Consider the following 13,175-nt stretch of genomic DNA (forward strand, 5'->3'; position numbering starts at 1 on the left):
TATTACCATGTTTAATTCTGAAAAATGTTTTAGGAAAGAGTTTGTATGAAAGTGAGCACAAAATGAAGTTGTGTGTCTTTGTTGTGTACAGCCAGTGTGCCCACCCCACAATTGTTTATCTCCTCTATATCTTTGAAGTTGGTGTGGCAAAAATAAAACATCAGAGGCTAAATTTGTGTTTGCTGCTGTCCAAGATTATTTGAATAAGTCACCTCTATATTGCTGTGGCTGACATCAAAGCTATTCAATTTAGGAAAAAAACTGAAGTACAAATGACAGCATCTGATTGCTAATTTATTTTTAGGTGATCCAACACTCGCAGCAAAATGTTTCTTTTTTATCATATCTGTCAGTGTTTATGGAAAACATCCATGGAGAGGCAAGCCATAACCAGTAACATATGGCAACATTTCAAACTCTACAGTATGGAGGATCATAGAAGAAACTTGAATGCCTCATAACATTTCTGTAGTCCAAAGTATTGGACATTTCTGTAAAAGGGTGACTGCTCTTAGGAAAAAAAGTTTACAAAACCAATGAAGTGCTGTTACAAAAATCTATACAATATACTTGTGAAAGTGCACCTCATTACTGGGTAAGACAGATAATTCTTCAGTGAAAAAAAAAACACACTGCAGTGCAGGCTGTGAAGATATATAGATTGCACAGACCAAAAGGAAATTTTATGTGAGATGAATCCTTTGAACAAATAGAGTCTGTGCTTTGCTCTTTTTCCCATGAAGGTTTCTGTTATAAGGAGGTATTGATGCAATTATATGTGTGAAGCTGATTTTTAAATGCTGAATTTTGTACATTATGTGGAACAGATTTTAATCCCACCTTGTTTTGATTGCTTCAAGAGAGCAATGCTGTTTTTAACAGAAAGTGGTTTATTTGGGAGAGTTTACTTGAAAGTACGTGTTTCACTGGGTTTGGGAAGAATTAATGAAAGGACCATAGAGGTGCTTTAACAAATATGGTATTTCAATCTTTCAAATGTAGAAGAAAATAAAGTCTATATAGCTTATTTTGGAAGGCGTAAAAGTAGTTCTACTTCTTTCTCTATTCTTGGGGTAAGTATTTAGAACAATACATTAAAATATACTTGTGGGACTGCTATTAAGATTTAGTTGGATAAACTTGATTGAAAGCTTAACTTTTCCATGTCATTAAAATTTTCTAAAAATGCACAACAATCAATACATGATACATTTAGAGAGCAAAGGAAAAAAAATCGCACACATTACTGAAATAACCCAAGTTGGATGTTGATGTTGCAGCTGAAACATACAATACCATACACATTTTGTTTGTTTGTTCACTACAGTTTAGATATTGAATTTTGCATGGAACACCACTCCTCTGGAACACTGATTCCATGTAGCATTTAGCATATTCTCAAAGTTCTGAAATAACCAAATACAATGCCTTTGGAAAACTATCTTTATTAAAGGTAATAAAGTCATGTTTTATGAATCTTCTTGAATATGAAGTAAGTTAATCCAAAGATGCCAGATACATACACCCTTCATTAAGAATCATGTAGCACAAACTAATAATAACATCCACTGTAAAAATCCCCTCCCCAAAAAAGTTTATTTGGAGGGTTTAATTATTTCTTGAATTGTTTCTCCTGGATTTACGCCATACATTAACACGCCTTCCTTTATGCCTGCCCATGCCATCCGCTTGGTGGTGAATCGTGCTGTCCATTCGCCAGTTTTGCTGACAACTATAACTCCTCCCCGTCCATGGACTCTCCTCTCCATATAGTGAAGAGCAGAATCTGCAGCTTCCTCTGGGGTTTTACCTAGTGTCAGAAGCACATCTGATTAGCTATTTATACACACAGTACAAAAATATAAAGACCATTAGTAGTATACTTTAAACATTGACATTATTTATTAGCTTTCCTTTTACCTTCAAGAATAAAAGTAACACATTGAATAAGTTTCAGCGTGGTAGCTGTGTTAGTCTGTATCAGCAAAAACAACGAGGAGTCCTTGTGGCACCTTATAGACTAACAAATTTATTTGGGCATAAGCTTTCGTGGGCTAAAAGCCACTTCATCAGATCTATGGAGTGGAAAATACAGGAGCAGGTATAAATACATGAAAGGATGGGAGTTGCCTTACCAAGTGTAAGGTCAGTCTAACGAGACAATTAAATTAACAGCAGGATACCAATGAAGGAAAAATAACTTTTGAAGTGGTATTGAGAGTGGCCCATTTCAGACAGTTGACAAGAAGGTGTGAGTAACAGTAGGGGGAAATTAGTATTGGGGAAATTAGGTTTAGGTTTTGTAATGACCCAACCACTCCCAGTCTTTATTCAGGCCCTAATCTAATGGTATCCAGTTTGCAAATTAATTCCAGTTCTGCAGTTTCACGTTGGAGTCTGTCTTTTGTAGAAGAATTGCCACTTTTAGGTCTGTTATTGAGTGACCAGGGAGATTGAAGTGTTCTCCTACTGGTTGAATAACTTGCATGAAAATACAGTGCACAAAAAAGAATAAATGAATCAATTTGCTAGAAATGGATTTTGATGGTGTTCATTTTTCAATTGGTCTGCAACAACTCAGAAGGGTAAAATGCTTATCAATCAGATTTCTCCAAAGTTCATCTTATGTACATGAAATATGATGTAGAAAAAATATTTTGCTCAAACCTCCATTTTACTTCCAGTTTGTTTTTCCTTTCCAACCCATGGTCTGGGACCCCCATTCTGGAATTGTTTCACACTCCCACTGAATTCAGGGAGAGCTCAGTGAATGCATGCTCAAATTGTACATTATTTGGGGCAAGGACTGTCTTTTATCTAAGCTTGGAAAGGGCCCAGCATGTTGTAGCTAGTACTGCAAACATAATAATTAATAATCAAATTCTTGGTGTGTAACATAATTAGGCAGTGTCAGGGGAAATCTACAGCACCATCATATACAAAGCATGGGGAATTTTAGTGGGCTCCCAATTTTGTCTCACTTCCCTTGCTTTTGATCAATGTTAAGCCCCTCAGAAAAGTACAAACTCTTCAGAAAGCCTCAACTCTCCTTTTGTTTTATTGAAACAAGGGGCAAAATTGTTAGGAACAGGCCCCTCTCATACATGCATTACACAAATATTCATAGTACAGCTTAGAGGTAGCAAACAGTGTCTAGGGTAAATCAAGGAGATGTGAACTGCATAAAATATCTCAAACAGGCCAAATATCAGCTTCATTTGAGGAGTGAAAATTCTTCTAATTGCTGTCCAAACATATTTGGCTCTGAATCCCTGAGCCTATCAAGTACTTCTCCCTAACAGGCCCTGGATCCCTTATCTGAGCAGATTTTCTGGAAGGGGATAGGAAGTGCTTACTAGATTGCAGTGCCCCGCTATCATTTGGAGGCAGATGCTATCCCACCCCATTTCCCTGGATCTTTGCATGTTGAAATTTTGGGAGGGATGTCAATGGTAAAGCTACGTCTTTAACCCCAATGTATCAGAGATCTCTTCTGGGGAGCAGGAGGCTGCACAACCTTTATTTAGACAACCAGAATGACTTGCAAAGCTGCTAGGAAGATTTTAGCTCCCAGCTAAGCAGAGGAAGATTTCAGGGCACTTTGAGCTCCACAGAGTCAGTGGATTTTCAGCAGCAGCATAACAATAACGTTCTCTGGATGGGCAGCCACCTCCCACCATCCAGAGGAGACATGTTGAGGACTTAGAGGTAGTGACCTTACCATGCAGCCCACTCAAAGATTCAATACAGGGTGAGCGAACATTGGGACTTCTGATCCTGAGAGATGCGGTTAGTAGAGAACCAGCCAGTCCAAGCACAGCACAGCTGAGAAGGAGTTGGGGGATATTTAATATACTAGTATACCTCTCCCTAGAAGACTTCAAAAGGAAGAGACAGCATGGAGGACTTTATGGAGTGGGGTATTGGAGTCATCACAGCTGATAGGAGAAATGTATCTAGGACAGTATGTGTTTCTTGCCAGCTGGAAAGCTGAAACATTGAATGATGCAACTGAAGAAGGGAATCAGTGCTTTTAGACCTTTAATTTTGTTCCCTTACTATAGCATCCATCAGCTTTATACAAGTTTTAATTCAGATTTGTCTTAGGGTCTTTTTAAAAAAACCTGTTCAACTTGCATTACAGTATGTCAATGATTAGAGAATAATTACCATAACTCCCACTCCTACCCAACCATGCTGAAGATATTCACAGAGGCATCTCTCATAATGTTCATTTGAGGCTTATCTCTTAATGACTGCCAAAGGACAGGGATCCCTCACCCTGGTTTCTTATTGCAAACAGCATTTATGCACACCACTGGCATGTTCAACACCAAGTACTTTTGTGACTGGGGTCCTAGTAGGGAGCCAGCTGTGGTCACTCAATTAGGGTGAACTGCAAAGAATGGGGCAGGCAATCCTCATAAAGCTGGTGGATATTCCAATGCTTAGATTTACCAAGCCAGCATATTACCTTACTGGTTATTCAGAAGTCCAAAAAACATAGTTTCCTTAAAGTGATCCAGCCTCAGGCCTCCATCCAGTTACTCATCTCAACTATGATGAACATTTCTGTAAATCATATTTCATCATATAAAAGAAAAGGTTCTACCAATCCCAAAGGATCGGACACATGACCTCCCAGGTTATTGAATATTCCAGATCTTATCCAAATACACACTACAGCCAATTCTTATTAATTAAACTAAAATGTATTAAAAAACAAAAGAGAGAGACTATGGTTAAAAGGTCAGTATACATACAAACATGAGTTCAATTCACTGAGGTGCAGATTCCTAGCAGAGATGGGGAGCTTTGTAGTTGCAAAGCGTTCTTTCAGAAATAGTTCATAGGTCCAATGTCCAAATATCATATTTCAGGGTGTACCAGCATAACTGATCTTGCAAATCAAACTTCCCCTGATGAAGCCTAAGCAGATCTGAGATAACAGAATCAGGACCCAAGGGTTTTCTTTTTACACAGTGTTCTAGCATCCACTTGACCACACAGTCCTGGTTAAACAATAGGCTTTTGATGCAACCTTTTGCTTTCTAAACACCACCAGTAATTAGTTACATAAATTAACATAGGGCAATTTATCCATTAGGCACTCTATTACAAATTTCAGAGACATATAGACAATGACATTATTTTACCCAAGATTCATCCAAATGTTAATATTTCCTTTTGATCTCTGAATCAATAGTTATAGTGACAGTTCGGAACTGTCCCTTTATGGGTAGCATCTAAGATACACAAAATTACTATTACTTCTAACAACATGGGTTTGCATTTCAAAGTTCTAGCCTATTTAGCATGAATGGCCCTAATTATCATTTGCATACCTTTCTAACATGAATTTAAAGGTGGGCTTTGGGTCATTCAGCCTGCAAGTTGTTTAACCCTTTCTAGCCATACGTCACAAACTTTATTTACAGCATGCTTTATTAATGTTCCGCACAGCATAAGGCTTTTCCCCAAGTCTTTGCCAACTACCAAGGCATGGGACAGAAGCGGATAGGCCACACAGCTCTCTGTAATCTTGAACTCCTCTCTTTACCCCCTCTCCCCACCTCCTCCTGCCTCTCTTTTAACTGTTTCCAGCTGACAAGATGAATCACCCAGCTAATTAATCATTGAGTACTTAAACTATTACCTCATCAATTTGCCCCAGGTGGGGACACTTCCACAGTGCACAGAGAGGTAGGGCCGGCTCCAGGCACCAGCTTGGCATGGGGCGGCCACTCCGGAAAGGAGCGGCAGGTCCAGCTATTCGGCGGCAATTCGGTAGACGGTCCCTCACTCCCGCTCGGAGTGAAGGACCTTCTGCCGAATTGCCGCTGCAGATGGCGATCGTGGCTTTTTTTTTTTTTTTTGGCTGCTTGGGGCAGCCAAAACCCTGGAGCCGGCCCTGCAGAGAGGTGAGTCAGCCTTTAGGTCTTTCACTCTGTCATAATGACCCTCTCCCTAAATTCAGCATTTCTGTGTCTGTTATGCGGAGCTCTGATGTAAATAAACCATTTTACTGGGGAATTAAAAGATTTCACTCACGCCATCTGGAATGTTTAAAAGAAGATTAGAAACTGCAGATACCCAGGTTACTTCACTCTCCTGCCCCCTAACAAAATACAGTGTCTTGAGTCTGACATATGTCTGGTACAGAATTACTTATTGTAATTTTAATCATATTTACTCAGGTTATTATTTACCTCCTAATAAACTGTTGAAAAAAGAACCAGGGTCGAAAGGGGGCGGGGGGAGCCCCAGCAGAATGACAATTTTATTTAATTAGTTATTTATATACAAGAGGCCCAGGAAATTCCACAAGGACCAGCTCAGGGAATTTCTGTCCAATCTCCCTCTCCAGAAACTAAGGAGCAGGGAGTACAATCTACTTATCCCATGGATCTTTGGTATCATCAAGGAAAGGAACTGCCAGTCTCCTGGATAATTTTCCCTCTGAGCTGATGCTGTGTCTCTCAGTTTCTTGGCACAATAACCCCACATATGGCTGAGTCTATGATTCCATGAAATCCACTGGAGCAATGGATTGTTTAGTTAAAACAAATGGAACTTTCTAAAAAAAATTAGTCAGTACACTGTAGCAGTCACTTTTTTTCTATCCAGAAATGTAAATGTCATAGTAGAGTAAAGATGTACTTGCCCCAGCTGCTACTATATGACTACGTTACCACAAAAACCAAAATTGCTGAATTTTATTGTAAGGAATAAATCTGTGAATCACGTGTGTAAAACCCCTGCACTATCTAAAGACGGACCCACAAGTATTCTTGAATTTGTAGCAAGGAATATTTTATTGTACATTCTCAATCTCTTGCATGATTTATGCTACTCTTCAGAGCTGAAGCACAGATTACCAGTCTCCTGGCATACTCATCTCTTAGAAGGCAGCATCCTGTACATATAAATGCTGGTAAGCCAGCTGTCAGTTTTTACAATGTGCAGGTCTGATGCAATTTGAAATTCACAAAATCATTAATTGAAAATCTGGATTATGGAGATTAGTTGTACCCTAGATGGCACAAAACTATATTGGTATGTTCTTTACTGCTCTGTGTTCATGGTATTGTATTTCAAGGCACCCAAATCAAGTGTTCAGCTTAATTACATTCCACCTGAATAGATGGTATACAAAGATGTGGAAAATATTAAATGAACAATATAAACATTTCACATTTAATCTGACATAGGTGAAGAAACAATCTCTAAAAACAAATGGAACTTTTGTTTGTCTTTATAAGGAATTGATTTGCCTTTGCCATAGGGTCAATGACCAACTTATCTTGCTGATCAGTTTAAAAAAGTTATCTTTATAACAGAATCCAAATATTTATGTGGGTATTTATTTATTGTCACTTTTAACAATTAATTTCCATGTTCCTGTTGAACTTTACATAGGGAATGGTGTCTGTCTACTTGTCCGGTTGGGTATGAGAGGCCCCAAGGTTGGAGATGAGACGGTCATTTGAGGTCACCACTTCTATTTATCAAAATGTAGCCAACAACATTTCCATAAAAATGTTTATCAGATTTATACCAGTATATAAGAGGACCGAATTTTGCCCAAAGCTCTTGGTCTGCATGGCTTCATTGGAGTCAAGCTATCAGGATTTCCCTGGCCAGCATCAGCCCAAAGACCCCTCTTAAAAAAGGGATATGTGCCATAAAGGAGTAGGGTGCAATAAGTAATGCATCCTTGCACTATGTAACATTTATATACTTATGGAAAACTGACTTATATTTAACTTGCTTTCCTGTTATGTTTCATACTAGGCAAATACAACTTAGATGGGGCTACTATAAGGTGGGTGCATAACTGGCTGGATAACCGTACTCAGAGAGTAGTTATTAGTGGTTCCCAATCTTGCTGGAAAGGTATGACAAGTGGGGTTCCGCAGGGGTCTGTTCTGGGACCGGCTCTGTTCAATATCTTCAACAACGACTTAGATATTGGCATAGAAAGTAAGTATATTAAGTTTTCAAATGATACCAAACTGGGAGGGATTGCAACTGCTTTGGAGGATAGGATCATAATTCAAAATGATCTGGACAAATTGGAGAAATGGTCTGAGGTAAACTGGATGAAATTTAACAAAGACAAATGCAAAGTGCTCCACTTAGGAAGGAACAATCAGTTTCACACATACAGAATGGGAAGAGACTGTCTAGAAAGGAGTATGGCAGAAAGGGATCTAAGGGTTATAGTGGACCACAAGATAAATATGAGTCAACAGTGTGATGCTGTTGCAAAAAAAGCAAACATGATTCTGGGATGCATTAACAAGTGTGTTGTGAGCAAGACACGAGAAGTCATTCTTCCGCTCTACTCTGCGCTGGTTAGGCCTCAACTGGAGTATTGTATCCAGTTCTGGGCACCGCATTTCAAGAAAGATGTGGAGAAATTGGAGAGGGTCCAGAGAAGAGCAACAAGAATGATTAAAGATCTTGAGAACATGACCTATGAAGGAAGGCTGAAAGAATTGGCTTTGTTTAGTTTGGAAAAGAGAAGACTGAGAGGGGACATGATAGCAGTTTTCAGGTATCTAAAAGAGTGTCATAAAGAGGAGGAAGAAAACTTGTTCACCTTAGCCTCTAAAGATAGAACAAGAAGCAGTGGGCTTAAACTGCAGCAAGGGAGGTCTAGGTTGGACATTAGGAAAAAGTTCCTAACTGTCAGGGTGGTTAAACACTGGAATAAACTGCCTAGGGAGGTTGTGGAATCTCCATCTCTGGAGATATTTAAGAGTAGGTTAGATAAATGTCTATCCGGGATGGTCTAAACAGTATTTGTTCCTGCCATGAGGGCAGGGGACTGGACTCGATGACCTCTCGAGGTCCCTTCCAGGCCTAGAATCTATGAATCTATGAACTATCTTCTGTTTCTACAATAATGAATGCCGGCACCTTAGTCTCAATTTATGCATTTGTCTTGTTCAGGTATGTAGGTGTAAAGAATAAAACTTTAAGCACAAAGGATTTCTCTGTCCTGCTTGTGTTGTCTATGGATGAGAATTCCTTCCCTGGGATTATCCTTGGGCCCCAAAACATTATGGGCTAGATCAGGGATCAGCAACCTTTGGCATGTGGCCCGCCGGGGTAAGCACCCTGGCGGACTGGACTCGTTTGTTTACCTGCCGCGTCCGCAGGTTCGGCCAATTGCAGCTCCCACTGGCCGCGGTTCGCCGCTCCAGGCCAGTGGGGGCTGCGGGAAGGGTGGAGCGGTGAACCGCGGCCAGTGGGAGCCGCGATCGGCCAAACCTGCGGATGCGGCAGGTAAACAAACTGGCCCAGCCTGCCAGGGTGCCTACCAGGGCAAGCCGCGTGTCAGCGGTTGCCGATCCCTGGGCTAGATTGAATTGAAGCCTTGGTCTACACTATAAACTTATGTCAGTATAACTATGTCCCTTGCGAGTGTGGAAAATCCACACCCCTGAGCACCACAGCTATACTGACCTAACCCCAGTGTAGACACCGCTGTGTCGATGGGAGGGTTTCACCCATCAATATAGCTACTGCCTCTCGGGGAAGTGGAGTACCTAAGCCAATGGGGGAAGCTTTCCTGTTCGCATAGGCAGAATCTTCATTAAGCGCTACAATGGCACAGATGCACTGGTGCAACTGCGCCGCTGCAGCGCTGTAAGTGTAGACAAGCCCTTAACAGGGCTGAACCTAAAGGTTCAATTTAGCTGGTAATGATTTGGGGCCCAAATTGTTCCACTCTTACTTAGATTGAGTAATACCTTACTCTGCAAGGAGCCCTATTGAAATCAATGGCAGAATCCAGCCCTTTATTTATAGGGCATCCCATCCTCAGCAGGCCTTTTGGTATCCTACAAAAGATCTTAAATAAAGAAAACATTTACTTTCTACTGCTTTTTTTTTTTCCTAAAATACTTTGGCTTTTTTAATTTTATTTTATTTTACAATTAGGTTCTATTTTAAAATTCGGCAGATTCCCCAATAAACGTCATATGCAACAGTTGATGCTATTTTTAAATAGTTTTACTTTTACTTAAATGAGACCCTTCATTTAAAGATGTTGCTTTAGGCATAAAGAATTTAAATTGTCACTTTTAGTTCCTTTAAGATACACCTGCAAGGAAAAATATCAATTTTACAAGGCTGAAAGGATCGCTAATTGTCAGATTGTATTAACTCTACTTTTTGAATTCACAACAGTCTTTGTTAAAAAAAAATCCTCAGAGGGGGTATAACAAAAACCACAGGATTGTAATTGTCTGGAAATTGCAGAACTCACATCCCTAAGCTTGTCTCTTAATAAAGCAATTGAAGAGAAAACCTTGCCAAGGTTTATTTTTATAGGTATTTCTCTGGGAGTATTAAGCAGAACTAGTCTTCAGAATTGGACTAATTTTGGAAGCAGTTCAGGTGTAGCAACTCTGCAGCACAAGTAGTGCTCAGTTGTGTTTTTTCCCCACTGAAAGCAGGTTGCACTAAAAAAAGAGAATAACAATTTCAATTAAACTGAGAATCATAAAGCTGTGTAACCAATCTCTGGTCCTCCTATCTCCACACCACAGAGTAATAGGTAAGAGAGACAATTATTGTTTTAACCTGTAATTTTATCTCTTATAGGTTGGGACCCACTTATCTGGTCAAGCACTGTTAGGAAGTAGCCAGCAGCGAATAATATCCTGCAACATTTGGAGCACCAGCAGGAAAACATATTAAAAATATAAACAACTACTTAGGGGTAAGAGATTTAGAAGAGAAACACAAAGGTCCTGATCCTGCAATGAACTCCAGTGGGCACAGAGTTCTGTCTGCTTGGTGCTCGTTGTAGGATTCGGACATAATATTAAAGAACAGTGGTACGGACTTTCTTTCAAAATGAACGTAGGAGCTGGATTTTCATCTGCTTTGCATTGCTGGAGTAGCATAAAGCAGTTGGAATATACTGGTAAGTCTGGCCCCAAATGCTTAAGTGTCTTCTCTACAAAAATGGAATAAGAATCTTCTTGGATTATGAGTGGCCCTGAATCAGGTGAAGAAAAGTGGATTTGGTTAGTAGGACCAGGGGAAAATATAGTTCTTTGGACTATTAGACTCAGGGGTCAAATTGGAATGCTCTGAGGGGCTCCTTTAAGCAGTATCGTTTGGATACACACAAGTGCTCTGCTGGGTTCCTTGGGTTTGGTTCCTGTTTGGTGCAGTACCGATATTTAGGTTTGGCTCCTTCTCAGTAGGGGATGGACTCCGCACTGGGCTGTGCAGAGTTAGTATTCCTTTTGTGGTGCCTGTTGCTTCCCTGGGCTCTGCTCCTTCCCTCAGGCCTGTTGGCTCATGGGACAGATGTGGGGAAGGATTGTTAGATGAGGTAGTTCAGACCTCTAGGCTATTATTCTAGGCTTCCTGCAAAGTCAGACAAACAGTGGTGCATTATTTGCACTCAGTTAAGATTCAGATTTTTTTCCCCACAACCATATCTGCCGGAGACTTACTATTTTTTAAATGAAAACATAGATTCCAGAGCACATGATGGCAGCCTTCAAAAAAGCACCAGCTTGCCATGCCACTGCACGCTGGGCCAGTTCAAGCGCTGGTTGGACTGGGTATAATTATAAGGAGCTTCTCTTGATGTGTCTCTCCTCTAGTTTTAGCCACTCCAAGTCCATAGTCTGGAATGGGATTGTTCCTTTTCCTTTTGAAAGCATCCATCTGAGAAGGACATTGTGAAAATTCTGACATGTTTAAGATGCAGTGAATCAGGTCCACTATATTGTCTAGGTAGTTGAATTGGAAAAGGTAGCTTAAATCATCCAAGTAACAGTTTTCAAAGAGGGAAAAGTAAGTTTCTCAATTTCTTTTTGAGGTTTGGCTCTGTTAGGTAAGGTCCCATGGGAATCAAGACTGAGGGGAAAAACAACTGAGGAGAGTTGGCAGTTTTTCAAAGGGACACTATTAAGGGCCCAAAAGCAAGCTATTCCGCTGGTTAGGAAAGATAGAAAATGTGGCAAAAGATCACCTGGGCTTAACCACGAGATCTTGCATGATCTAAAAAATAAAAAGGAGTCATATAAAAAATGGAAACTAGGACAGATTACAAAGGATGAATATAGGCAAACAACACAGGAATGCAGGGGCAAGATTAGAAAGGGAAAGGCACAAAATGAGCTCAAACTAGCTACGGGAATAAAGGGAAACAAGAAGACTTTTTATCAATACATTAGAAGCAAGAGGAAGACCAAAGACAGGGTAGGCCCACTGCTTAGTGAAGAGGGAGAAACAGTAACAGGAAACTTGGAAATGGCAGAGATGCTTAATGACTTCTTTGTTTCGGTCTTCACCGAGAAGTCTGAAGGAATGCCTAACATAGTGAATGCTAATGGGAAGGGGGTAGGTTTAGCAGATAAAATAAAAAAAGAACAAGTTAAAAATCACTTAGAAAAGTTAGATGCCTGCAAGTCACCAGTGCCTGAGGAAATACATCCTAGAATACTCAAGGAGCTAATAGAGGAGGTATCTGAGCCTCTAGCTATTATCTTTGGAAAATCATGGGAGATGGGAGAGATTCCAGAAGACTGGAAAAGGGCAAATATAGTGCCCATCTATAAAAAGGGAAATAAAAACAACCCAGGTAACTACAGACCAGTTAGTTTAACTTCTGTGCCAGGGAAGATAATGGAGCAAGTAATTAAGGAAATCACCTGCAAACACTTGGAAGGTGGTAAGGTGATAGGGAACAGCCAGCATGGATTTGTGAAGAACAAATCATGTCAAACCAATCTGATAGCTTCCTTTGATAGGATAACGAGCCTTGTGGATAAGGGTGAAGCTGTGGATGTGGTATACCTAGACTTTAGTAAGGCATTTGATACAGTCTCGCATGACATTCTTATCGATAAACTAGGCAAATATAATTTAGATGGGGCTACTATAAGGTGGGTGCATAACTGGCTGGATAACCGTACTCAGAGAGTTGTTGTTAATGGTTCCCAATCCTGCTGGAAAGGCATAACGAGTGGGGTACCGCAGGGGTCTGTTTTGGGACCGGCGCTGTTCAATATCTTCATCAACGACTTAGATATTGGCATAGAAAGTACGCTTATTAAGTTTGCGGATGATACCAAACTGGGAGAGATTGCAACTGCTTTGGAGGACAGGGTCATAATTCAAAATGATCTGGACAAATT

At 40.3% G+C, this 13,175-nt stretch overlaps 1 protein-coding gene across 6 annotated transcripts in view; it reads right to left on the minus strand.

Annotated features, from left to right (window-relative positions):
- Nucleotides 1-1,427: 1,427 nt before the first annotated feature.
- Nucleotides 1,428-13,175, minus strand: part of LOC117875202 (isoaspartyl peptidase/L-asparaginase-like) — a 230,381-nt gene continuing 218,633 nt past the window's right edge. For 4 of the 6 annotated variants that reach the window (XM_034766243.1, XM_034766246.1, XM_034766245.1 and 1 more), the window contains one exon: nt 1,428-1,810. In XM_034766243.1, coding sequence (XP_034622134.1) covers nt 1,596-1,810 — 215 coding nt within the window. In that variant the 3' untranslated portion in view covers nt 1,428-1,595. The remainder of the gene's footprint in view (nt 1,811-13,175) is intronic. The other 2 variants (XR_004645209.1, XR_004645210.1) reach the window with 2 other exon arrangements.

Source organism: Trachemys scripta, chromosome 3, assembly GCF_013100865.1.
Source record: "Trachemys scripta elegans isolate TJP31775 chromosome 3, CAS_Tse_1.0, whole genome shotgun sequence".
NCBI lineage: Eukaryota > Metazoa > Chordata > Testudines > Emydidae > Trachemys > Trachemys scripta.